A 22,230-nucleotide genomic window follows, 5' to 3' on the forward strand; every position below is an offset into this window, starting at 1 on the left:
AATTTTTGCTGTTGCACATACTGGTAAGGGGCAAATTTCTTCGCTACTCTCTAAGGCATGATCTCTCTGTTCCTTTATCCATCTTAGCTCGCTGGTCACAGCGATACTGTATCACAGCCTGACAGATAAATACAACCACTTATTTGACTGTAAGCTATGTGTTTTCAGCTGAAAAGGTGTTTTCTGTGGCCTTATGCCTGATAGTTGCAAATCCTAATTTAAACTCTCCATTGTCCAAACTCCACATCATATGAGGCTGCCTCACCCGTGTTCCAACATCCTTGTGTGATCAGCAAAAAAATTCTTATTTCTAAAACATGGCAATATCCAGAAACTGGAAATAAGCTCACATGCATAGATGGTAATGATCATTAATCAGAAAAGTACTTCATAATGAATCGAAGCCTAAATGATCATTGATTATCTGACATAGTAACCTTTTTGCATATACTCTGAATAACAGGGTTTTGGGTTTTTTTTTTAGGTCCAAAATTATTTTCCCCAGGAAATTCTGTCTATATGAAGTCACAGTTTGCTTTTCCCCAGCAGACTAACAAAACAGATTACATTGCCAAGCAACATGTAGATGTTTCTTTTCATTCCCATTTGCAACACGGTTTGTCTCCACAGCTTCTGCCTGGAGATTTCAGTCACTTTCCCAATGGTTAATTACTACTGCATGAGCCTGCCAGAGGCTTGCTGCAGCACACCGAACCGCACAACGTGACCCTAGGCCACCGATATCTTCAAACTTTCTCATTTTCTAAGCGGCACGGGCAAAAGTCAAGCACCTGGAGCTCAGTTACATGAAGGAGACTGCAACTGTTATACAGGAAGAGTCTTCAGGGGCTACACATTCCAGCTGCAGTAATTCACCCCGATATGCGGAGAAACACGAAGGTTTGTAAAGGTTAGGTAAGTGGCATCCATGCTGTTTCAAACAGAATCCATTTGGGCATCAGGGCAGTTGCCACTTGTGTGATTTAAAGTCTTAATAAAGCAAAATTGCAAAAAACAATTATTGTTAGTGCCGCTGTTTCTGGTAGAGCATCTTCCCCCCGCCGCCCCGCAAAATGTTATTGGTGTTACAAGCTATAGGAGTGGTGCTCCCTACTAAGGGAAGAAAACTTGGTATTTGTTTTCATGAAACAAATCAAGCTAGTCTTTCTAGCTTGATGTTTCAGCTAATAAATAAATAATTTATAATTTGTCATCTAAAACTAAGTAACTTTTGGGGGTTTTAAGATTTTTTGTATACACAAATATTATATGCAAAAATGAGGCCTAAATCTTCTCAGTATAACAACAAAAGCTCTTGAAAATTCCATCTGCCCACATTAAGAGGGAGAAACTGGGCACAGTTTCACAGAAAACAATAAAATGCATTTAATCATTGCATGTTTCCTGTCTTCTGACAGATGATGCCTCCTGTTTCCTGGGAATGTCACATTATAAAGCACAGGGCTTAGTGAAAATTTGGAAGATATTAAGGCAATGCTGTTAATCAAACAGTAAAAGGAATATGAAGTTATATTTCAAATAAACTACATACTTATAATCAGGCCAGACATTCCATCTATAATAGAAACAAAGGCAAAATCTTCACCACTTTCATCACACCCACATCCTTTAAAAAAAAAAAAAATCCAAACTCTACTCTTATTTCAGCTTTGGCCTCTCATCTAAGAGTTGTCAATAATAGGTCTAAGTAACACTAGCTGTTTTATGTGATGTGAACATGTGCAAACAGTAATAAGACTATCCATGAATATTTCACAATGTCTTCAGAACATTTATCTGTTGGTAACACAGCTTCCTCGCTAGCATACTAGTCTTGAGTGAGTGAACTAGAAGTTAAAGTCACTCCCCGCCAACCCCTTGTGCCCTTCCATCTTTCCTTAATGAGATGAACTCCCAAAGCAAGTTGCGCCTCCTAGTATATGAAGGGGGAAAAAAAATGTATTTAAGTCTGAATGATTGTGTAGCAACATAACATTTCATACAGATGTGGTTACCTGAGTGTCTTAATTCCTGCTTTGCAGGGCAGCTGCACATACGCAAAAGGAATTATTCTGAGTCTGTGTAACAAGCACTCATTCATCCTGCCAGCAATATTGTGTTGTCACTAAAAGATCTAACACGGCTATACTCCTGAGTCTCAGTCAATTCAAACGTACCCAGGCATGTTATCTGCTGAGAAGAAATTACATATTCAGCTGACCATGAGCTTCTTTACACGGCAAATCTTACCAGATGGTAGTTTCGTGGCGGTACAAGAAATTATCCTTTTCAATCATGCTAGAAACGATTCATCTGCCATCATGTTCCCCATCAAATTAATGACAGTAACGTCTTCACCACTTACTAAGCAGTTCGTGACAAATATAGCCCTTGACATTGATGCTCCATGATTTGCAGTGGCCATCTATGAACTTACAGGTGGATTTCGATGAGTTACCCGCTTAGTGATTTATCTTCTGTTTACTTGAAAGAACACCTTCCTTTCTTCATGATACCAACAGATCTTCAGAGGTTTACTTGACAGGGGAAAACACACGACAAAACATTGGGTGACCTCGCACTGTGCCCCAAATAAAGCATTCCTGTTCACCTTGGCCTCATCACTGCTACTGCCCATCTCTCAAATATCTCTAAAAATTTTGTCCAAATCTGCATTTCTGAATAACATCATCTTCTTTAGGGCAGGTTTGAAAGGAAATAAAATGCACTAGAAGGAAGTATCAAGTACCTGGACTCTTAAAAGAAACACTGGGGTTTTACTGCTAAGGACGCTGGAACAAGAAGTTTAAAAAAAAAAAAAAAAATAAATTAAAAAAATTTAAATCCCCAAACGTAGGAATTTATTTAAACAAAAAGTGGCCAATAGCTGAGTCCCTGCACCTGCTGCTGCTATTATTTTTTCTTTGCGAAGTGCAAATAAGTCCCAGTATGATGGGTAGCTTTTCCAGAGCATAACACACAAAGCATTACGGTCCCACTGCACTCTCAGCAATGATCTGGTTAGTCCATTAATCCATTTCCAGTGGCCAAACTAATGCCCTGGAACAAGATGCAAGACCCCCCAAAAGCATACATTTTGTACAGGTCTGCAACACTTGGGGTTCCTTCTTTTCTCCTCAGAAGGGGGATAGGAAAAAAAAAAATCAAAGGAGAGAGATGACTTGAAGCAAGAAGATGGATACAAAGGGTGGGACTGGCAAGGGCCAGGTTGCAGGGAGAAGGGATCCCAGAGACAGCGTAAGTTTAGCAGGTTCCAGGCCTGTTACTAGGAAAAAATGAGGAGATATGGACCTGCTAAACAAGGTGCTATGCATTTCTATGAGGTGTTGGCCACCTACAAAAACTATTAAATCAGGTGACCTCTTCTGCAAAACTGGAGAACCAGCACTTTGCAGGATTGGATCCAAGAGAGAGAAAGAAAGGATGAAAATGGGATGGAGAGGTGAAAAAGAGAGACAGTAAACCTAAGAATCAGAATGGGAAAATTAAATAAACTTTAGGATTTAAATACTATGCTTAAGACAAGGAAGGCCTCGTACAGAAACTCATAACGGGCAAGTGAAAACTGCATTGATGGTTGTTAGAAACACTTTACACAAAGTTTTAAATCTTTGTCACAACCAAGCCAACCAAAGGCATATCTATTTTAAGCAGCAAAGAGCAGCACAGAGATTCTTGGGCTGGTGAATCCATACATACCAGACTGCAGAGCTGTGCAAACACACCGGTCCAGAAGCAGTAGAGCTACGGTGATTCAGTGTTGTACCTGAGCAAACAAGCTCTCTCGCAGCAGGGACTATTAAGCCAGCAGCAGTGCCGTGCAGCTGACCTGAGCAGGCATTCCCGCACAATTCTGCACCGTGATGGGCAACACAGGTGGCACTAGCTGGGGAACTTTTCCACCCTGCTGTTTTGTGCTGTAGAGGCACTCCGGAAAAACCGAACAGCTAGTTCTCACTGACTCAGAGGACCCTGAACCTTTCAAGACACCGCTGCCACAGAAACGGAATTAAAATAGCAGCATTGGCATCATTCTGCGGAGCTTCACGGGGCTCTGACGGAGCAGGAAGCACGCAGTTTAGCCTACGAGGAGCAGTGGGCGCTGCACATATCCAGTGATGATGCATTAGGTAGGCAAAAAACAGACAAAGCATGAATGGGAACCTTCCCTGCGATCTTTTAAAATGCAGCTGCCTGGAGTTTTTTCTATTTGCCTAGACTGGGGAGCGGGAGTAAACTCCATTGCCAGTCACTGTCAAGGCCACACAGAACTGTTTTCAAAGTCTGCGTTAAAACAGAGCCAACCAACCAACTCGCAAAAATCCACAACTAATTCACCTTTTGCTCAAGTCAGCAATATTCGTATGATGACTCTTACCGGTCTGCTCCTCTTTTTTTTTTTTTTACATTTTATGCTGTCCACTTATTGTTTCTGTGTATCATGAACCCATAATATCCAAATATAGCAATGGATCTCGATTGCTACTTTCTAAGATACCTGTTAGCAGGAAGGGAAGCACCTGGGCAGATCTGACTGGCCGCTCAGACAGTAGATATTTGCCTTACTCTGAGTAGTACAGGGAAAATGAAAAGCTAATTTTGCTGATGATGATTTCACGTGTTTGAACACAGGTTTTGAGCGTTATAAATCATTGAACAGACTACTAAGAGAAACAGGCCGCATGCTGAGACCACATATCTGCTCCTTCAGTGACAGTTCGGCTGAGCACACAGGATTTTACCAAACCATCGAAACCAGAGACCCATACTGATATTCCTGTACTTTACTCCTTAGTTTTCTTAAATTCTACAAAAGGCAGTGGTATGTCCTACCTATATAACTGATTAAATCAAGCAACAACCATGAACCACTTTGAGATCAAAAACGTGTTTTAAATGCAAAGTAACATTTACTAGACAGTAGCTTTGAGGCACCCAGCCACATGCAATTCTCAGCTTAGCAAATCAGTATTGGCTCACAGGAGAGGCGTTTCATTAACGTTTCTAAAACAGACTAGCTTTTTTTCAGAAATTATCCTCTGATATCAGGGAGCTATGCAAATGTTCGATCAAGTAAGCAGTTTTAACATTTTCACCACACCATTCTGGATATGCATCTGCAAGAGTCAACTCGTTTAGGGAAGCCTCAACAAAGGCAGTTCCTACCATTCCTATAGTTCTCCTGCTACGTAAGTGAATTGAAAAATACAATTGCTGTATGAGAATTGCTCTGGAATTGTTTCTCACAAAACAGAGAAAATATAGGCAAAAGTTAAAAAAGAAAGAAAGAGGGCTGTGATAGAAACTGCCAGAAATTGCTTTTAATAGATGTTTTTAAAGCCAGATACAGTTATGTGAGTTTGCCAAAATTATTGTTTTCTCTGCAGCATACAGATAAGTCTACAGCTCCCCACAGAAGTGCTGCTCCTTAAAAGTAACAGATGGAGAAGGGACAGCTATGGCAAGCACAATTTTTTATGGAATATGTAAGTCCTGAAGCATCTTTAAAGGAATGTATAATGCAGAGTTTCTCTGACACTTTCCTTGGACACCTTCACTTCCCTAAAGTCAATCCTCTATTTAATGCCAACCCCCCCACCCACCCACCCCCGAAGTTTCCCTGAATTACAGTTTGGCTAATGCTTTAAATGTCTTTATTTTTAGCCAGTCAGGAAAGCAGGGGTTCATGTATGGTTTCACGCAGGGTTTCATATATTGATACATGACTTAACATGAATCATCATGTCAGCTATTGGTAGCTCAATGCAGCACTTGCAGAAAGACAGCAGGCGAAGCAAATTAAAAGAAAAAAAACCTGTATGTCTACCCTTGAGTATCTGCAGGGAGGGGAAGACGTCTTGATTTTGTCTTCTCGCAAATTAACCTGCTGCAAAATGAATTCCAGTGTTTCACAGGTGGCTACTATGGTATCTATAAAGCTAGGTAACAGAATAGTTTCACGAGGAGCAATAAAGCGGATCCCACGAAGAATTCTGGGCAGGAAATGACATTAAAAGAACATACTGGGGAAAGTGATGGAGAGCTGATTTAGCTTTTTGCTCCATCAGAACACTGTTTTTGTCTCATGGAAGAGGAAAATTCACCCTAAACCGGGTAAATATTTCCTATGAAATAGGAAATTTCCTCACAACATGAAACACATTGGGCACGAAGGAAGGAAAGCTTGGTCTAGTACAGATATCTATGACTCCCAACAAACCTGCTGACCAGGACTCTGCATGCACTTAAGTGAGAAGAAGGGGAAAAAAGTCTTTTCCTTCTTCCCAAGGATACAAAGTATTTACTAATTTTGCCCTTGTGAAATTCACATGGCATGTACTGCTCTTTTATGCAGCATTTTAAAAAATGTTTGTAAAATGTTATGTACCGACACACAAGTCATCTTTCACAGCCACGTTGTTCCAGGGAACAATAGCCCAAGACGTCTGCTGCCCACCGAATGGGTAATGCTCCTCTGACTGGGAGAGCTCACTTCGACTACAAAATAACTGTAAGTACTGTCAGCAGCCGTAAAATCTTTAGCTAATTAAGGTTAATGTAAATGTAAAAGCAACCAGTTTTTACCAGTCTTGAGTGGGAATAAAGACAGGTCTAGATCAGATGTATAGGACTAGTCAAAAACACATTTCCCCTTTTTAACACTCCGATTATGATTTACTCCAATGAACAAGCTATTGTAGGTCCCCCCTGTAACTTCAATCTCTGAAGTAAATAATTCACTGCTCAACGTTGCTCATAAAATAACAACTTAGGAAATCATGTATAAGTAAATACAGTAGTGTCTCCTGGTCATGCCCATGCATTATTCCTTCTTTGCACTAACAAATGTATGTCTGTAGTTTGGGTCATGCCTACACGTGTCACTGACATCATTTATTATTGCTAATCTGGTCAGTTCTACTTTTCGTCAACAACACTGATGCAAATGAAAAACAGCAGTTTCTTCAAAACTACTGCCACAATTTTTGCAACCTAACCACAATCTCCTATTTTTCATTACTAAATGTTGACAAAGTGAGCAATCTTTAGCAAGTCTACCCCAACAAAAATAATTTAATTTCTTTCCAATGACAATACCAGATATTTTTTAAAAAAAGCAGCTTTATTCTCTGTGAAAGATTTTAATGAAAAAATCCAAGTAAGACTTGTTAAACCTTTTTTTTCACATTCCTAGCAACAATGTCAATAAAGTTACAAGAGAAAAATTGAGCAGCTAACCATTATATTGAAAACCTTTTGTGTTGACAACACATGAATGAAAAAAAAGGGCAACCAGTTTTCAGATTTTCTGTTGCATTTGCATATCTGACACTTTGAAGAAAAAAAAAAAAATCTCATTTTGCATAGGCAAAAAAAAAAAAGAAAATGTAAGTAATCTCAACAATACCATGTAAACAAAAGCAACTTTCCAGAGAAGAATCTCCCTTCATCTTGGATGACCTTGTTAAAACGTACCAGCAAAAAACTCTTTGCATAACAAACCTTACAGGGCATCTAAAGCATACAAATTTCTAGGCAACGGGAGGTAGACATTGGCATATTCTCTGTGCAGGTTATCATCAGCAAAGTTCTAAGAATCAACTCTTATTCACCAGCTCTTTCTTTCTGAGCACAGATTTCTTTTCATTAAAGAAAGTTTCAGTTAAATTTTCAATACATAGCTTTCGATTTCCTTCTGTAAATCAACAATCTTTGGCTACATTTTATACTACTGGTTGTAAGATGCTTAATTTAGAGTGTGAATTAATGCAGTGGTGTTATTCTGAATTTACAGTGTTTTAACGTGCACCAACAGCAACTTACTTAAGTCTAACCAAGAACAGTTACCGGCTGCAACTTTAACTTCCAGGTTTAAATAAGGAAAGTTATTCCTTAAGTCTTCCAACTAATTAAGCCACTACTTCAGTGGAATTATGTGCATGTACAACAGCAATGAATTCTGCCCAGACTTAGCTGCTCATTTCTCACACATATGCCGTAGTATTACTCTACTCTAAGGCCATGTGCGGAGGCACTCAGGAAATTCACTGTTGTATTTTAGCACTGTTTACTGCTGTTACAGATACTATTAAGAAATTCAGTATGCTTATCAAAGTGCAAGCTGCCGTTACCACAAATATGAAGTGATACACTTTGACAAGAGAATATTCTTGGGTACCAGAGCACATTATCGTTTAATAACAACAACTTTCATAACAATAACTAGGTGGCCGGTTAGTTCCAGGCAAGCAGTTACAAAGGTAGGTAAACAGATAGATGTGGCATTTTCTTCATAAGCTCCCAACGCGCCAGGCAAAGCAGCTTATCACTATCCCATTCTACAACTGGAAGACTGAGGTAATTGCAGTGACTTCCACAGTGTCATTTAGGAATCATCAACAGCGCCAGAAATAAATTCCTGAACCCTCCTGGAGCATCTGTCTGTAAAGCAGTAATTTCTCTGTCCTTTGTGAGTGTATGTCTGAACCAGACTTACTAAGCAGTTTGAAAGTTCTCTTTGTTGATAGTTTCTCTACACTGGAAAAAATTGCCTACACTGAAAACAACTTTTTTCAATCACAAAAAGGATTTTTTCTTTTTAATTAGAAATCTGATGTAATCAGGCATGGATTAGCTGTGAACTACTTTCTGGAATCTAAGATCACATTTTTTTATGTCCTTAAGCGATGCAGTAGTTCACAGATATGCCACCTTGCCACTGATGCACATTCATGAAGGGACAGCAAACCCCACTTTTACATAGATACTCTTACTGTGAATATGTTTGAATCATGTAGTATCACAATTTTGAGTAAGCTTTAAAACGAAAAAGGAGAAAAATGAGTAACACTGAGAGAGGAAAAATGCCACAATCTGACACTGGGTCATTACCATATGTACGCGTTAATGCATATTTTATTTCATAAATTATTTAAGGACAAGTGATGACACTGTTTCCATTTTTAGAAACACTTCAGCAAATTCAGTGTCCTAATCACCTTCTTTTTAAGTGGACGTCATTATTTGTAATTTTTTTTAAAGAAACACAAAGTTAAAAAACAAAACAACCAACATCATCACCTTGTGTCTCAACCAGGCGTAGGGTTGACTCTTTAGCAGCTTTTAGGCAAGCATCCCTCATGAAAGAGATGCTTTTTGTTCTTTGGATATTGTGATTCCAACTGATTTTTGAGACTCCATTGACTATTTGCACATGACTGTTCGCTCAACATTTGTCTATCCCTTCTCTGCAATTGAAATGTCAGCATTAATCACTGTGCTGTGTGAACTGACCTTTATGGTAGCCATCTCAGGGGCATGCTGCTTCTGACAATGCTGTCTCACCTTCTATTTCAGCCTTTCTATTCCTTCCTGCCTGCAAAATAGTCTGGCCGAAAAATAACTTGTCAGAACAAACAAAGAGATTAATTTTCAGACAGATCAGTTCTCTGGGTTGGTTCACCACATGGTGAAACGTTTGTGCTGACATAATGGAGGATGTGGGAAAGGGCGGTTAGAGCTATGACAACTTCTTGCAGCAGCCAGAACTTAGTCTCAAAGAGACAGTGGAACCAGAGCTTTTGAAAATACACTGGACTGAAAACAGAGCAGGAGATGAGGAGGTCCAGACAGACGCAAATGACAGCTCTTCGACAACCTGTTTTACTGGTTGGTCTTGTATCCTCTATACACAGCACTACACTTACTGTACTATCTCAGATGGGAGTCACAAAGATAAACCATCGGCAGTTTGTACAGCTCTTTTGCCACAAAAATAACGCATGGAATGAGTACAGAGGGGCAGCAACATGCTCCTCAATACAGTATTAACATACGGGAGAATTAAAAAAAAAAAGGTTCCTGCCTTTTCTAGATTTTCCTGTGTGTCTACACTGACTCAGCCCTAACAGAAATATCTACTTGTGCTTAACTTCACCAATTCTGTAGATGTCACCAAAATACATTTCACAAGATGCTTTGCAGTAATTGCCCTTTACTGCTGTAAGGAACCCTCAGGTGCAAACTGCTTCTTTTGTGGCAACAGCTTTAAAGGAACTAAACTTTGTAGCAATACGAACAGCTGAGCCAGATACGATGATAAAAATGCACAGTTTTTTTAGCACAAGTCTATCCACACCAAGCATTTCTGCTGGCATGGATATGCGTTTCAGAAGCCACCTCACTTAACAGCTAGGCCTGTGGGAATCTGTAGTGTAATCGCCACCCTTAAGGAGAAGCACTTCCTAACCTTTTTTGCAAGATAAGGCCATCACCTTCTGAACAGTGACTGTATTACATCTGCACTGAGCACAGTGCCGAGCAAGTAACAATGGATGATTATCCTTAAATAGTCTTCACGGTAGACTATGGTACAAACAGAGAAAGTAGCAGTAACACACATGTGCATGTGCATATTTCCGTGGTGTATGAATAAACCCCTTAATAAAACTGTGCTGATACGTCTTGGGCCCTGATGGCCACAAAGCAGGAAAGACTTATTAATGCCATAGAATATCTGATACACGTAGGACCACGTAACAGGCTTACAGCAGATAAAGTGGGATTTTTCTATAATCATGTTTTTGCTAGCCTATGAAGTTTCCTTTTTTTCACTTCTTCCTTGATCCTTGCACAAAAGCTTATGAATCCGATTTCATCTAGTCTGTTATTGGTGTGGGTGTTTCTCTTTCCCTCACAATGCACACCTGCTTCTGTACTTAACTCTGATACTTATAATCTAAAAACCAGTAATCTAATTAAAAAAAAAAAGAAAAAATCAAACGCAACTTTAAATAAAAAATATAACCTGGTTCTGTTCAAAGGAAAGTGGGTTTTTTTTTCAGGTACAGTAAAAGGTAAAGAATTCTGAATAATCATACAATAGCTAAACATAAAAATGCTGTATGAAAATTAAAGAAGAATTAGTGGGACTCTCAGTCCATTCAAATATTTTAAAACAGGCTACACAGAGCAGGACCTTACATACCAAGCCAAGCTATTTGATAGATTATAGAACCATAGAATGGTTTGGGTTGGAAGGGACCTCTAAAGCTCATCTAGTCCAACCCCCCTGCTGTGGGCAGGGACACCTTCAACTAGATCAGGTTGCTCAGAGCCCCGTCCAACCTGGAATGTTTCCAGGGATGGGGCATCCACCACCTCTCTGGGCAACCTGGGCCAGTGCTTCACCACCCTCAGCGTAAAACATTTCTTCCTTATATCGAGTCTGAATCTACCCCCCTTTAGTTTAAAGCCATTCCCCCTTGGCCTGTCGCAACAGGCCCTGCTAAAAAGTTTGCTGCCATCTCTTTTATAAGCCCCCTTTAAGTACTGAAAGGCTGCAATAAGGTCTCCCTGGAGCCTTCTCTTCTCTAGGCTGAACAACCCCAACTCTCTCAGCCTTTCTTCACAGGAGAGGTGTTCCATCCCCCTGATCATTTTCGCGGCCCTCCTCTGGACCAGCTCCAACAGCTCCGTGTCTTTCTTGTGCTGAGGGCTCCAGAGCTGGACGCAGGACTCCAGGTGGGGTCTCACCAGAGCAGAGGAGAGGGGCAGAATCCCCTCCCTCGACCTGCTGGCCACGCTGCTTTGGATGCAGCCCAGGATACGATTGGCCTTCTGGGCTGCGAGCGCCCATTGCTGGCTCATGTCCAGCTTTTCATCCACCAGTACCCCCAAGTCCTTCTTGGCAGGGCTGCTCTCAATCCCTTCATCCCCCAGCCTGTATTGATACCGGGGGTTGCCCCGACCCAGGTGCAGGACCTTGCACTTGGCCTTGTTGAACCTCATGAGGTTCACACGGGCCCACTTCTCGAGCTTGTCCAGGTCCCTCTGGATGGCATCCCGTCCCTCTGGCATGTCAACCACAACACTCAGCTTGGTGTCACCTGCAAACTTGCTGAGGGTGCACTTGATCCCACTGTCTGTGTCATTGATGAAGATATTAAACAGTACCGGTCCCAATACGGACCCCTGCGGGACGCCACTCGTCACCAATCTCCATCTGGACATTGAGCCATTGACCACTACCCTCTGGATACGACCATCTAACCAATTCCTCACCCACCGGACAGTCCACCCATCAAATCCGTACCTCTCCAGCTTAGAGAGAAGGATGTTGTGGGGGACCATGTCAAAGGCCTTACAGAGGTCCAGATAGATGACATCTGTAGCCCTTCCCGTGTCCACTGATGTAGTCGCGCCATCATAGAAGGCCACTAGGTTAGTCAGGCAGTACTTGCCCTCGGTGAAGCCATGCTGGCTGTCTCGAATCGCCTCCCTGTCCTCCATGTGCCTGAGCATAGCTTCCAGGAGGATCTGTTCCATGATCTTCCCAGGCACAGAGGTGAGACTGACTGGCCTGTAGTTCCCCGGGTCTTCCTTTTTTCCCTTTTTAAAAATGGGGGTTATGTTTCCCCTTTTCCAGTCAGTGGGAACTTCACTGCACTGCCACGACTTCTCAAATACGATGGATAGTGGCTTAGCAACTTCATCCGCCAGTTCCTTCAGGACCCGTGGATGGATCTCATTGGGTCCCATGGACTTGTGCACCTTCAGGTGCCTTAGATGGTCTGGAACCTGATGTTCTCCCACACTGGGCAGCTCTTCATTCTCCCAGTCCCCGCCTTTGCCTTCTGTGGCTTGGGCGGTGAGGCTCGAGCACTTGCCGGTGAAGACCAAGGCAAAAAAGTCATTGAGTACCTCTGCCTTCTCCGTGTCCCGGGTAACCAGGTCTCCGGGATTCTAACCAGGTCTCCGGGATTCTCTCTGTCTCTCTCTCTAAACCAGGTTTCGTTCCAGAGAGGGCCCACATTTTCCCTCATCTTCCTTTTATCCCCGACGTACCTATAGAAGCTTTTCTTGTTGCCCTTGATGTCTCTGGCCAGATTTAATTCTGTCAGGGCTTTAGCTTTCCTAACCTGATCCCTGGCTGCTCCGACAATTTCTCTGTATTCGTCCCAGACTACCTGTCCTTGCTGCCACCCTCTGTAGGCTTCCTTTTTGTGTTTGAGTTTGTCCAGGAGCTCCTTGTTCATCCATGCAGGCCTCCTGGCGTTTTTGCCCGATTTCCTTTTTGTTGGGAGGCATCGCTCCTGAGCTTGGAGGAGGTGATCCTTGAATATTACCCAGCTTTCTTGGGCCCCTCTTCCCTCCAGGGCTTTGTCCCATGGCACTCTACCAAGCAGATCCCTGAAGAGGCCAAAGTCTGCTCTCCTGAAGTCCAGGGTAGTGAGCTTGCTGTGCGCCCTCCTTGGTGCCCTAAGGATCTTGAACTCCACCATTTCGTGGTCACTGCAGCCCAGGCTGCCCTTGAGCTTCACATTCCCCACCAGCCCCTCCTTGTTGGTGAGAACAAGGTCCAGCATAGCACCTCTAAATATTATATGGTCCTGTATTTTATACTGCTAAGGCTGGACGTTGCACTTGAATTTGTTTTAGGAATATGAATCCTATATTATTAATGTAACAGCATACAATTATGCAACATAACTGCTTCCCAGGCAAAATGCAAAATACTTATCACCAGTGATGAACAAGCTCCACAATGGGACCTGAAATACTTATTTGCTCAAGCAGTCTTCTCGTGTTCAACTTTATAATTATATAATTACAGCTGGCAGGTTTACCGTGTCACGTCAATTTATTTCAGAACATGTTGTGTCACTTTAAAGCAGCTAAGAACACAGCAGTACAGAAACCTTATTGCTAGCCTCTTATAAAGACTACACCATCACTAAAAGGTTCATCCTCTTGATTAAAAAAGTTTGGCAGTCTTCCTGCCCCCAGCTATTTTAAGTTCCTGTGACAAGTACCATCCACGTTAGGAATCTTCACAAAATCCTGAATGTTTTGCCTGTAGAAACAGATTTTACAAGGACAAGTGCTTTAACTGTGACCAACCTGCTTAGCAACCCGCAGCAGGATCACAGAGGCACTATCAGTATGAGTGAGTGCTCAGTACTGAGCCTTGAGCAGCAATGTGCCGGAGTACCTATGTCGTATCTGCTGGGTACTGACAAACAGTAGGTGTCAGATGGTAACAGAAAGCAGAGAATGTTAATTCAAAGCACTGGAGAGCATTAGTCATGCTGGATGGCCACAGTAAGTTCTGCCAACATATTCAAGATACAGGTAATAATAAATCTCGGACTTTCTGGCTTCCCTTCTTCCTCCCACCTTTCAGGAAACACATGCCCAGTCACACTTCAAAAGTAATGAAAAGGAGCAGTGTTAGGCACCCAGATTAAGCAAATTCATGTTGCTTCAACACAAAAAATAAAACAAACAATCCGAGTTAAACAAAAAGAGAAAGTTTATAAGTCTTACTCCACGAACTTCTGCTAACAGCACCTGTGCCACTAAATGCTTCACCATCACTGAAGCGTTCATCATCAGAGTGTTTAAAGGCTGTACAACATACAAATTGGTTTGAGAAAAAGGAATACTCTGTATTAATCCTGTAGAGGCAGAAAGACATACTAGGCTTTGTGGATTTAAAGATGGTTAGATGGTAGTTCAAAAGACTGGGAGAAAATTCAACAAAGCGAACATAAGGCTATATGCAATTTAAAGGCCATTTCTCACGATAATTACACAAGTAGTTGAATGCTTTTCAAACAGAGAAAATGTAGCAAAAACATGCCTGAGAGAAATAATTCCACTGATCATGATGCAGCAGAAAATAATTTCTTTTGAAACACACTTGTTTGCTTTCACTTGCAGCTTTGCAAGCATCAAAAAAAAAGTAGTATCTGGAGCCTAAACATCGTATTTTCTCAAGAGCGTAACTCATTTACCAGCATAAATCCCATTTCAGAAAGTAATACAAGCAGTTTAGGAATATGAATGCCATTAACTTCCAGTACCATTTAGAACCACAAGTGCATTTGTGTTCTTTGCAAAAGAAAAAAACCCAACCCTGTAACCTGTGTGCCTAAATCCCTAGCACTTTTTGAAATTACTAACTCTACAAATTATTTGCATGAAATAATAGCAACAACCATAAAATGGCGTATGTAAGACATGTAATATTAATTAACACTGCCAAGAGTAAAAAAGAACTTAGACAATTCTTGCAAATTCTTGTGTATATTTATCAGATGCCATTGTGATTAAAATTTCTAAGAAGTCTTTTGTGAACTTTTAGAAAGGGATGTTCTTAAGCTATTTCCTTAATTCGGTGCCGTGTAAAATCGCAGTACTTTATCAATCCCTCCAGAAGTTCACAGAAATTTTCTTGGGACTTCGCTAAGCGGTACAACATATGCCTCCTGTCTGTACATACAGTAGAGACTGAAACCAAAGTGCCGAACTTATTAGCATGTTGTTACTTTATGTCATGCTGTGTGTATCTGCGATTCGTGTGTGCCAAAAGCTCCCTCAAGCGAACGGTCTCCTCACCTTCCACCTTACGCATCTTCTTACACAAATGTTTCCAATTAGGCAGAACTCCTCGATATATGTATCTGAAATAGGTGGCATTGATCCAAAAAATTTACTGCTCAATTTCCTCTTTATGGGAGGGTCAAACCCAGCTTTGGGACAGCTCTACATTTAAATTTTAAAATCTGAAGTCAGGAAATGTTCTCATTTGTTGATTTGGTTCAGATAAGCTTTTTCTGAAAAAGATGTAGGGGTCCAGCATTTTGCTTTGGGTCAGCTTGTGGCATCTTTATTCAAATGCCATAATGACTACACCATTAAAAAAAGGCCGTTACATAGAACTTCATTTCAAGCACTGCAAAATGAAGATGATAAAGTACTTAAGCAGCTATCTTGAGCCTGTTTTACAGGCTACGTAAGTGATACGGAATAGGAACTTAGCAAAGTTGCTCACCTTCTTCGTCTGAAACATCCAGGACCTCAGTCATTGTCTCAGGTACATTTAGCTTGTGCTTCTCTGTTACAGTCTGCAAAGACAGAATCATCAATCCTCAAATTAAACACCAAAAGAAGCAGCAAAGTTTACAGCAGGATATTTTCAACAGCAACAGCAGTGGGATCTGCTGAGGCATTTTATAACGTGTTTCTCCTTCCCCTAACCTTATTTTTCATCTTTACTCCAGAAGCTCCTATTCTCAGTGCTGTATAAGGTGACATTTATTCTGGCAGAAAAGTACAAAAAAAATAAAGATAATGAGCTGGTCAGAAGAATAAAAGAAAAGAAAGCTCTCAGCAAATCTATTTATAAATGGTGCATGTAGAACAATTCAGCTCAATGTTTCCAAGATGATTTTAAAATGAATTAGGTAATGTCTACAGAAGAGCTTCAGAAAGTTGTATGTGGCATATGGAAATTATTAAATCGTAAAGCATTTGGAAACGAAGTTATGAATGATGTGAAATTTTTAAACTAAAAAAAGATGTGAAGGATTTACACAGATCACTTGAAACATTTCTTCCCCCCAGAAAAGTGACTACACCGCATATTAATGATATCCTTTTCATAAATCATGTATATTCCCCCAAATCACGTACACATCAGGGGAAAAAGAAGTTGTTTGAAGATTCTGATATACTTTGTGCACCTAAAAGCTTAAAATACTGCGATACAAGGCAAGTATGGACCGAGGACCGCTGGGAGGACACTGTTTAAGCGTGAGAGCACAGAGTAGGAGAACACTGGAAGACTTCTTTTTCATATGATTTTGTCTTCATAAATGACTTCCAGGAGGAAACAGAAGATGTTCAGGGGTGCTGAATCAAGAATGGGGACATCCTTTTAGCATCAAAATACACACTGCAGAAGGAGATGAAGAACATAACGAGAGAAGCTGTAGGAAGTGCAAGGTGTGAAAAAGTTGCCTTCAGGGAACTCTTCAGTGTGTTACGACACAGGAGACAAAATGCCACGGACTTAAAAAAGCGCAGTGATCAGAACAGCATTAGTCACAACAGAAAAATAAGTATTTCCCTGGCTCCACCCAGATCTGCAGCCAGCCAGCTGAACTGGGGAGCTGTGGAGGGGAGTCAACACATCGCCCTTTAAGGTATGTAGGAGCAGATGTGCCCCTTTGGCACGGAGAGGAATGTCAGGAGGCCGTGTGTCTTGTGAAACTCCCGCTGAGGAAGTACTTCACTCCCTGTTGTGGATGGTATCTATCAAGCATAAATTAACATTACATGCAGAAGTAGTGAAAGAGCATACAATCTGAGGGGTAATTAATGTCAGCCAAATCCCGAGTCCCTTATGCAATATGCTTTTGGGAAAATGCCCATTGATATCAAGCAGCGAAGTCAATAGCAGGTTTTGTTGCACAAAACTTACTCGGTATTTCCTGATTCTGTTTTATACTTGTCTAACAAACCGACAAAGATAGCATTCTTGATTATTATAAGATACTGCACTTTTATAAATAAAAAAGTTGCCAACAGCGTAATTACTTTGGAAATTTCTTTTAAAAGTCTGCTTTACATTTTTGAAATATATTTAACTGTGACAGCAGTTTTCAATTCACCCTCCTGAGGTACAGGGAAAGAACAACGCCCTTTGCTTCAAATGGCAATCCCAATTAGGCCTCCTAAATTCACTCTTACCCATGATTCAAGACAACTAATTATTTCTGTTGCAGTGTTTTTCATAACGCACGTTCTGTGCTGAAAATTAGTTTATATTCACCAAATGCCTCCACCAATACGTCTGACTTTTCCCCCCTGCATTCCCACGGCTTTCCTCAGATAGGAATGTCAGGCAGCAGCAGGGTGACAAAGCCAGCAACAACAGATGGGGAGGATGCTATCGTTCAGGTGAGGTTGACCTCATCTCTTCAACAACACATTGTAAAGTAAAAAAAAAAAAACCACTGACACTGGGCTAAAGAAATAAACCCAGGTGAAGGGGGCTGTATATTTTCCAAGTGAAGTGGAAAGCACTGTATGTAAGTACCAATTTACTGGCATTGTAATTGTAATTGCCATTGCAATTGTATCTACGCAAAGCGTACTGCAAGTTCTCTATTGCCAGTTCGTATGTTCCCCACGTAAAACAACTGAAAAGCCAGGGAAAAAAAAAAATACAAAGGCAGGAGGAGGGGACCAAATTCTGAAGAAAGGGGAAAGAAGGGGTCTGCCCAGGAGTCACAAATGCTAGTTTTTGTATGTCTGCTGTATGACCAAAATTTATTTAAGAAAACTTGGTTCCCAACCTTAGCTGACGTACAAAATCCATTTGATTAGAAGAACACAGAAGTGAAAGGATGCTACCCTAGTCCACAAGCTACAGGTATAGAGGTACGTTGTGTACTGTCTTTCTATTAACTTAGATCTGCAGACCCTAGTAACTAAGGTTTATTTATCACGATATCAATTTATTCATAAACTAGGTTTTTACAGGCCCCTATATAATAACAACAATCTGGTCGCTGACTGAGGCTCTCAGACTCATTATTACTTATTATTTATTTACAGAGAAGTAATGATACTTTATTTACTTCCTGATTTTCCCTTCAGTCAGAGAAAATTATTACCTAATTTAATATTTGAAACAAAGTTTGGAAAACAGAATCAAGAGAGAGTGTGTGTGCGCGCGCGCGCATGCACACGTTTCAGAAGAACAAAAAATCTGTAATGCTATCTCTGGAACACTGAACTCGGCAAGAATCATTAATTCTACATCAATTCCCAACAGAAGTTGTGACTAATGTTTTTAAATGAACTTTTAATATAATACTAGAATTTTTTTAATTGATAGGCACATTAGAAATGTCAAATACTCTTAAAATTTAAAATCCCTATCTATCCCCGTGAACGGCCCATTTTGAAGATTGCTCAGTGTGTATTTCTCAAACTCCCTACTGTTTAGTGCCACTGAGAATTCAATTATGTACTTTAGGCTTCTGGATTTAAGACTTGCATTGTAAGGCCAGATTTTCATCTGGTGGCATAGGATAATTCAGATATATAATTCAGGTATATAAACCTTTATGTATATTCAGCTATTACTTACTCAACAGCAGTATACTGTAAACAACCTCAAAGCTCCTCATATATTCATTTGGCCGCAGGAAGATTATGCCTGTTTGTATAAATATCCCAAAGCTTAATTGCATAGCAAACCTTTGAAAGTCTAGCTTATTCTGATTTACTTCCTATTCATCTCTAATCTGTGAGTAAAAATAAGTGCACTTTATTCTCTCTATTGCTTTATATTCATGTGGCTCCACCAATAATAACGCTAATGCAAGTAAGAGGAAAATTTGTTCACAGTTAGACCAAAGGCTTTGGCACCGGAGATGATCTCCTCATCTCAAATGCCAGTGACTTGAATATCAATAAAGCATCGGCCTGTCTAACATCCTCCATGCATCACTCAGCTACAACCTTAGAGAATGAAGTAGCTATGGTGACAGCACCTTTTTTTCAGTGCTAAGTGCTGTGTTCTGGTTTGGCAACACCAACCTCACCATCTGGAGAACTTTATTGCAGGGAGTGCCGCCTGTGAGAGCCTGTTATTTATCCCCGCTTTTTAGGACTTGTTCTAAATTATATTTAAGCAACATTCCTCACCATGAACGCCACCACCAGAGGTTTATATTCTATATATCCCGAAGGTACAAGATTCAGACAAACTCATAGCTGAAAAATCTGCCGAGTTTATCAAGGGTTCCCATCTGACTTTTAAAAGCAGTGCTTTGTACACAGACACAGTTCAAGATTTCAGATTTCTCTTATATGCAAGCATCAGAGGTCAGCTATGCAAGTAAGGTTCAGTATTTGATTCAGTCCTAAACCCCAAGCATCTGGTATCCGGTAGAAAAATCCATTACCCTCAAAGTTTAAAGAAACATTTATCCAAAGTAAATAACTCCCAGGTGTCTTTTCATAGTGTAATCCCTATTATTACAAAGCATCTCATACTTACATATGACAAGGTACAAAGCTCCACAGTGCAACACAATGTACGACAGCAAGGAAGTTACAACTTACATCAGGCATAAATGGAAAAAGTGTGCCAGGACACAGCACAGAGAACAGCAAAGGTGTCATTTGAGGCTAAAAAAATATACCTTTGAAAAGAGCTAAAGTTTCTCAAAATATTTTACCCGGGTTTTATTTTTCTACATCTCTGAATAGATACATATGTGTTTATGCACATACATGTGCGATGTGCTACATGATTAAACATGAACACGAAATAAATAACAACAAAAACATACAGTCTTTATTAAGAGACTTCTGGAATTACGCTGGAATTCCTTGTCCAAACCTGACTCAGTCTGATCTTTGCAGGTCATTAATAAATTATGGCTCACTCTATTCATAACCTTATGCCATGTTACGTTTATGCCATCTTCCTCGGTTAATATCAGTGGGACTTGCTGTCAGCATGCGACAAAATCAAAATTATTTTCCCATTTCTTTACAAGAAACTTTGGGTTTCTTCCCCTCCTCTAACCCTCTCCCTGATTGAGTAGTGGAATCTTTTAGGTGATCTGTGGATTTTTATGGCTCTGAGCTCCTAAATGGCACCTAGATCTGACAGGTTTTCTAGACTGCTAATCTTTCTTGCATTAAAAAAAAAAAAAAGCATGACCTTACAACAGTGTTTCAAGATAAAATGCAGTAATGGAAATGTAAATTAACATTAATTTCTTAAATGATGCACTATTTCTAATGTTCTCCCTTCCTACCTGCTAAAACATTTGTGGGTGGGAGGTAAAAGTCCAAGAAGAGAAAACCTTCCCCTCCCAGAGTGTCAGAATATATCAGTTTTTCTGGGCTTAAAGCAACAGTACCACCTTGCTGATGTTCAGCGCATACTATTCACAAAGCCTGAAGTCAACATACAGACTACCAAGAGTGTGGAGGACTGAGAGGACTGAGCACATAAGGAAAGATTCCTTCGTATTTTGGAAAAACAGGATCTATTTGAACCGAAAGTGACTTGAGTAAAAAGATGATTGATGTGATTCAGAGCCATCTAGCGAGCATCATTAAGCTTGGCACCAGTCCATGGCTGCTACAGTCCAAACGCTAAGCAGCTTGCTGTGGTGTCCTGCAATGGTTGAGCCTCAGTAGGTGTCAAAAGTGTGGAAACGTAAGGACAGACTGAAAAGGAGAGGTGAAAAAAGAAACAGGACAGGATCTAAACAGCAATGCACAAACTTCTGGAAAGTTTGGGTTTGCAGTTCAGACCCGTACCTAGAAAAAAGTTTTACTCTGCTTTTGAATAGTTGTTTTCCATCTGTATGCACATAGATTTTGTTACCTAGCTCAGGGAAGCCTGTTGTGTTGCACACACTTCCACATGCTTAAAAGATATACTGAAAGCATTGTAGCACTTCTGCAAAAATCCAACAGAAAGGGGGGGCTAAAACCAGAAAATGAAAAAAAAGGAAGGAGATACATGGAGAGTCTGAGGGAAGAAGAGAAAGAAAACATTCTGAATAAAGAAGAGAGACATTTTAATGTATCTGCAACTCACAGTTGTGGTGGTGGTAATCTCCTCCGTTACAACCTTCAGCGTATCGACCACTGAGATATATCCCAGACGCCTTGCAATAGCTAAGGCAGTGTTACCATTCTGAAGAGAAAAGAGAGAAGGGGAGAGAGCGAGCGCAGTGAGAGGGAGGATTGTGATGTGAACCAATGAGATCACTCTCAACACTGCATGAGCCAGCATTTCCATCCAAAACAAGGCACAGCCTAGGAAAATCACTGTTTTTTTACCGTTACATCTGACTCTGTCTTTGTAACTTCTTTAAGACTATAGCCCCGATTACCATGGTAACACAACACACTTACATCTGCCTGCTATTCTAAATAAAAAAGTGCTGTATGGTTTAACCCTTCAGTGCTCACATTTCACTATACAGAATGCATCTTGTCTGCAGAAGTTCATGTTTTATTTTGCATAAACGGCACTACATCAGAAACACTCTCCTAAAAAAAGTACTTTAAAATGTGACAGTTTCCCTTCCAGTTGAAACTGTTAAATCTTTACCAGGTACAATTTGCTCTTTGGGGAATACAAGATCACAGCTGTGTTGTCCACACACACTTCTATTCCTCCTTACAACAAAAATGTACGCCCAATAGAAGTACGCAAAAGCTAATGATTTAACAAACACAAAACCAACCTATGTAAGGTTTGGGGGTAGGGAATTAATTTCCATTTAAATAAATTTATTTGCAGTTTAAATGCCCATGATATATAGATGTACCATTCATCAAATGGACATTAAAATGATAATTTAGTAAGTGTTCAGG

At 40.5% G+C, this 22,230-nt stretch overlaps 1 protein-coding gene across 38 annotated transcripts in view; it reads right to left on the reverse strand.

Moving 5' to 3' along the window:
- The window catches only part of ANK2 (ankyrin 2), a 393,899-nt gene that overhangs the window by 71,359 nt on the left and 300,310 nt on the right, over positions 1-22,230 (reverse strand). For all 38 annotated transcript variants that reach the window (XM_076337350.1, XM_076337351.1, XM_076337386.1 and 35 more), the window contains 2 exons: positions 21,446-21,544; positions 15,860-15,932 (listed from right to left, as the gene is read on the reverse strand). In XM_076337350.1, the coding sequence (XP_076193465.1) occupies positions 15,860-15,932; positions 21,446-21,544 (172 nt within the window). The remainder of the gene's footprint in view (positions 1-15,859; positions 15,933-21,445; positions 21,545-22,230) is intronic.

The sequence above is a fragment of the Aptenodytes patagonicus genome, chromosome 4 (assembly GCF_965638725.1).
Source record: "Aptenodytes patagonicus chromosome 4, bAptPat1.pri.cur, whole genome shotgun sequence".
NCBI lineage: Eukaryota > Metazoa > Chordata > Aves > Sphenisciformes > Spheniscidae > Aptenodytes > Aptenodytes patagonicus.